Source organism: Dendrobium catenatum, unplaced genomic scaffold (genome assembly GCF_001605985.2).
Source record: "Dendrobium catenatum unplaced genomic scaffold, ASM160598v2 fragScaff_scaffold_370, whole genome shotgun sequence".
Classification (NCBI taxonomy): Eukaryota; Viridiplantae; Streptophyta; class Magnoliopsida; order Asparagales; family Orchidaceae; genus Dendrobium; species Dendrobium catenatum.
The window spans coordinates 3076465-3082025 of record NW_021318832.1 but is presented as its reverse complement, the minus strand read 5'-3'; the positions used below and the strand labels follow the sequence as shown (position 1 = coordinate 3082025).

At 34.6% G+C, this 5561-nt stretch overlaps 1 protein-coding gene across 1 annotated transcript; it reads right to left on the bottom strand.

Moving 5' to 3' along the window:
* Positions 1-1169: 1169 nt before the first annotated feature.
* On the bottom strand, positions 1170-3966 carry LOC110105207 (GDSL esterase/lipase APG). The gene is made up of 5 exons (XM_020834604.2): positions 3690-3966; positions 3480-3610; positions 2709-2942; positions 1858-2113; positions 1170-1413 (listed from the first exon to the last, which is right to left on the bottom strand). Exons 1-5 carry the CDS (start codon positions 3958-3960, stop codon positions 1217-1219), a joined length of 1089 nt encoding a protein of 362 aa, XP_020690263.1. The 5' UTR covers positions 3961-3966; the 3' UTR covers positions 1170-1216.
* Positions 3967-5561: the final 1595 nt, after the last annotated feature.

Sequence of the window (5561 nt, the reverse complement as noted above, 5' to 3'; positions counted from 1 at the left end):
CAAGTCTTGTTCAATGAAAACATTTTCACCAATAACAACTTTCTAAAAAGAGAATCACTCCATATGAGGGGTCATAGGATAAGAACAAAAAAAAATCAAAATTCAAGCTTTAGGTTTCGTTTGGAGCGGCTTTTTTAATGCTTCTTAAAGCAGCTTTCATGTACAAAAATTTAATTTTTTGTTCTAAAAAATTGCTTTAAGAAGTAGTAATAAACCCATCCCAAACGATGCCTTAATTGAAGAAGAAAGCAATATGCAACTGTAAAACCTATATCAAACTATCTCTATACTATTATAGAGCTAAAGATGTCTTTCAAATCAATTTATTTTCTAGTAAAATTTTGCATTGAGATTTTTAGTGATCATGTTTTTTACAAAAGTAGCATTAGCCCTTCTTCTTATGCTTTGATTTTGATCTTTAGCTAAATTCTTCAAATTTGTTTCCATTCAGATCTATCTCATAACTAATAAACCCTTCATAGGGCTTTTTCCTCATGCTCATTTCCTCAAGTCTTTTGACAATGAGAAAGACTTCACATCTATCATAAAAATAACTATTTTTGTTCATACAATATGCTTATAAGAGCGTGATCGATAGCAAAATAGAATAAAAGTTTTATTTTCTTTTCATTTTTTATGTCAATGTTAGTCGAATCTAGAATAAACATATTATAAGCATTTAACTGCTCATGAGATGATTCATCCTCTAATAATATACATTTTCAAATAAAAATGATTTGTACGTAATTTAGGCTTTGTTTAGGACAGCTTTCTTACTACTTTTTAATACAAAATTTAAAATTTTTATGCTCGAAAGCTGCTTTAAGAAGCAGTAAAACAACCATCCCAAACGAAGCCGTAGTTATGTATAAAGTTTTTAACCTTTCCCATATCCAAACACATTAATTTTCACATATATGACTGATATGATTATTTTCAGATAACAAAAACAAATAAACAATTCTTAAGATTTCATACAATCTCAACACATTATATGCCACATAACATTTCTCCTTCCTTGGGTATATTGGACCATCTCAAGAACAACAAAAACAAGTGCATAGAATACATGTTAATTTCTTAACACGACATCATAAGTTATTGAAGAGGCCATTTCCAAAGCTAAGCCAAGCTTCTCCTCACAGTATGGAAAATACACTTTCCATAATAATAAAACAGAAAGTATCTTTAACTATTTTTCCCCCATATCTTTCTCTCATGCAATAAGGCCAATGCCTTCTACGATGAGTGAATCTGCTAGAACCTGATTTGCAGCCTCTGATGGGTGAACACTATCCCAGAATACATAACCTGTAGCATTTGGGCAAGTTCCTATTGATTTGGGATTGCAAAGTAATGATGTAGTCTCAACTGTTCCAGTTCCACAACAACCTCTCCTAGCCTCGAAGAAACCTTCAAAATAGTAATCAAAGTTTGTCAGTTTAGTCCTATCATACTGAACAATTGAAAAATATATCGGTGTCAAAATATCAAGTGGTTTGCTCTCACTCATAGACTTAGGCTTTGTTTGAGACATCTTTCTTACTGCTTCTTAAAGCAGCTTTTTAGAATAAAAAAACTAAAAAGCTACTTTAAGAAACAGTAAAAAAGCCATCACAAACGAAATCTTAACCTTTGACATGAGAATCAATTTGATCATTAATGTATCTGACCCAACTTCAATCACACCCTTGACTAAGGCTTTGTTTGTGACTGCTTTCTTATTGCTTCTTAAAGTAGCTTTGTAGTTCAAAAATTAAAACTTTTGTATTAGAAAGCTGCTTTAAGAAGCAGTAAGAAAGCATCTCAAACGAAGCCTAATAAACAAGAAAAGAGTCAGAGGAAGGATATATCTACCACTCTTAGAAGGATTTGCAACTAGTTCATAGAGAGGCTGGTAGATGTCAAAGATGGCAATCTTTAGCTGTGGAAGTTTCTTTGTGAGAGAGCTAACAGCTGAATTAATTTTCTTGTTGAAGCCTTGGGCATCTGAATTTAGCCTAGAAACGCAGCCATTGCTTCCCTTTCCAAATAGTGTAATGGATGCTGGAAGGCAACCAATTGGTGGAAGAGTGGTGACTCCAATCCTCCTTGCTCCCAGCTTATACAAATCCTGTAAAACCAAAGCTTAGATACTAATTATTCACAATAAGACATTTTTGCTTGTGAATCATTCTAAATTTATGAATATAGTGATACTCCAATATGATCTTTAGGGGCTATTTGGTAGAATCTAGGGTTTCATTTAAGTAGGATTTCATAAATCCTTCAAATCCGAATTTACGAAATCCTGAGGGGGTTAAATCCTGAAAATTGTTTGGTAACCTTCATGATAAATCCTATGTGACTGTTTAGCTATTTCATTCAGGATTTAAAGAGGTTGAAAGATTTGGGCAGAGTTTCTTCCTTTCCGCGCCAATAGAGCCAGAGGATTTCGGAAATCTGCCGAACGAGAGGATTTCTGAAATCCGGGATTTACGACAAAAAGGCGGAATTTTCCGTCTACGGCGGCTTTGAGTTTCCGTGAGATTTGGTTTTGCATTTTAGGCCGTTTGGCTGGATTTCGCCTCAAATCCGCCTCAAATCCGGCCTAAATCCGCATACCAAACATCCCCTTAATGTTATTGGTAGAGTATTTTAATACATTGAAGGAGCCCAAATCAAGTCAGTCTATATAGGAAAAACTTCAACTACCATCTACTTCTCACCGTGACAAAGTCTGAGAAGATGCCAACTAGAAAAGAAGAAAATTCATCAGGACTGTAGATTTTGTATAGATAAGGATTGATATAGTAGTTTTGGACGAAATCACTTGCTCCAGCACTTAGAATGTACAGAGCTTGCGATATAATAGAGGAAGCCTTGCTACTCCCAGCAACTTTGGCTAGCTTTGACTGGTACTCCTTGTAGTATTCCAACTGCTGTGATAAAGGTATGGCATGCTGCAATATTCCCATATTAATTTCATGAAAAAATACTTATTCCTGAATATAGGAGAAGTGCAGCAACAAGTAATAAGATCATGCTAATTTTTTATGATACCAACAGGACTAATCATCCACTGTTCATCAATTCGCTTAATTGAATCTCAAGATGCAGTCCTAATTAAGGCCTTCTCCAACCGAACTCCAAACACATGAATGGCGTCGCTCGCGAGCTCTACCCGAACGACAAAACTTCCGTTATTTGGTTGCGGGTGAACAGTGCGACGTCAATATTTGCGTCCCACTGTTCACCTACGCTATTTTTCTGTCTCTACTGGATTTGCTGAAGAAACCCACAAAAGAGGAGAAAACGGTTACCTTCGCAGAAGGGCTCAAAATGGAGTTCAATTGGAGGTGAATCATGACATTTTTTAATTTCACTGCATTTTGGAGTGAAAAATGGGATTTTCGGTTGAAGATGCCCTAACTAGCAATCAGCACTCCACCAAGAGACAATCCAGTGCTGTAAAACCAACTAAAAAAACCAGAACTCACATATAAGATTGCAGTGCCATCATAATACCCAGAAGCAGCAGAAGCAAAATTTGCTCCTATCAGAAGGTTCTTTCCTGAAGCCTGAGGACTCAGATAAGCTACTGGAAATGTTGTAAATCCCAGTGTTTCAGCTGCACAAACATCAATTCATCAAAATGTTTACAATGTTCTAACTATACACATATATCCTATACATCCATGACTTCTTACCAGTTATGTCAGTTGCTAATTTTCCATTGCAGAATCTTCCTGTAGCTTCATGGTTCTTGAAATCTCTTCCATAAGGAGGGAAATCAGCTTTAAAAATGGTGTGCAAGTAATCATTGTTGCCAACATCAACGGTTGAATCGCCGAAGGTAATGATTGCAGGAACTAAAGTTGTTGATGACTGTGATTTTACATTCAACAAGCTTGAGCTCATAATTAGAAGCTGAGTTACAGCTACAGCCCAGGCTTTGCTTGAAATAGGCCTGCCCTCCATGGTCTCTTGTTGAGGATATCTGAAAGAAGGTTTACGTTGTATATATACTAGTCTTATTTCCCTTAATGACAGGGAGATTAAGTTAATTAAAAAATTATTATAATTAATCACTAATATTTGTTGTATAATAATTATTTGTTTATAATGGGCATCATTAATTCTTATTGATTTTTTAATATATAAAGATTGAAAATAATCTTTCTGCAATAAAGATTAAACTGCATGGATCTCTCTCTTAATAAACTTCACATGGGTGCCACTCTTGATGTGCTCTATATTTTTGTGTTGGCTTTTATTAGAGAAAATTTATATTTAAATCTTTTTTACTTAATTAATGAATCTTATTGGTATGCTGTATATTCCAATTAAATATATAATAGTTATTTAAATTACATAATTTCTATAATAACAGTTCACTTATTTATGAGAAATAAAGTGAAATTTCAATTTTACTAACAATTTTTATATTTAATTTCAAATCAAACAAACAAAAACTCAAAAATATTTTTTTAAAATAACATCAAATATAAAATATATGAGCTAATTAACTTATTTTGCTCTGAAAACTTTTAAAAAATCTTCTCTGAAACAAAGATTCAAAGTTCCATCACTTCAAGAAGAAATTAAGGAAGTTGCATCATTTAAAATATCTTGTTTATTTATATTTGAACTGAATTTTGAACCACACAAATAGTCGTATGATTCTTAATTAAAACAAGGAAAAATACTACGATTCACAAAGTTCAACAATAGATTCGAAGGTTGTCCCATCGGGCTTTGCTGAGTTGGTGGACGAGCGTGGTTGGGAACCCTGCTCCCAACCCATATTCGATTCCTCTCTCATGCGATGCGACTCCTTAAATGGGGAGAAATAATTGTGACCCTGCACTTATGGGGTTGGTTGTTGGTAGGTCCACCGAGGGATTAGTTACGTCGTCATGCGCCTACTTTGGGAGTGGCAGCGGGTAAATACCCCCGTTCCAAAAAAAAAACAAAGATTCAAACGTTGCCTTTTCATTAAACCGAACTGGTTGTATACATAATATAAAAGATGTTGAAGTCAGAGAGTTTGTTAAGGAATCCATTGAAGGCTGTTCTTAAAAACAATGGACAATGCTACTGTTCATAAGTTCAACCATCGATTCAAAAGGTTTTTCTAATTCTTTTTCAGCTTGGTATAAATCTATATAAAATGAAGTCAGGGAGTTTGTTAAGGTTCATTGAAGGCTTGCATGTGGTTAGCTGTGAAGATAAGAGTAAGTGAAGGAGGAGATGGAACCCACGCTTGCAGAGTACATTAATCTGAGCAACTATAAAGGTGGCGAATAAATAAGAGAGAGAGATAGGTGGTTGGAAGTGAGTTGGCTGGTTTTATGAAGCTAAATGCTAACTTTTTCAAAGCCATATTTATTCATTATGGAAGCTAAGATAGAAACCTGCAAAGATATCAATAAAGCTGTACAGAAGTTAGTGAGTGCATGTGAAGGCATGGATCTTTTCACGTACTTGTGGATATTACTTACTACTTTTGCTTACACTTGCTTGTTTTTTAGGCAAATTTATGAAAGTGGTTTTTGACCTACATTGTGAGTAGAAATGTA

Excerpts from the sequence above, each read along its gene's own strand:
- LOC110105207 (XM_020834604.2), bottom strand. The coding sequence starts at position 3,960 with ATGGAGGGCAGGCCTATTTCAAGCAAAGCCTGGGCTGTAGCTGTAACT. Across the intron at positions 3,611-3,689 it reads ATTAGCAACTGACATAACTG|CTGAAACACTGGGATTTACA; the intron begins GTAAGAAGTCAT and ends ATGTTTGTGCAG. Across the intron at positions 1,414-1,857 it reads TGCAAATCCTTCTAAGAGTG|GTTTCTTCGAGGCTAGGAGA; the intron begins GTAGATATATCC and ends ACTATTTTGAAG.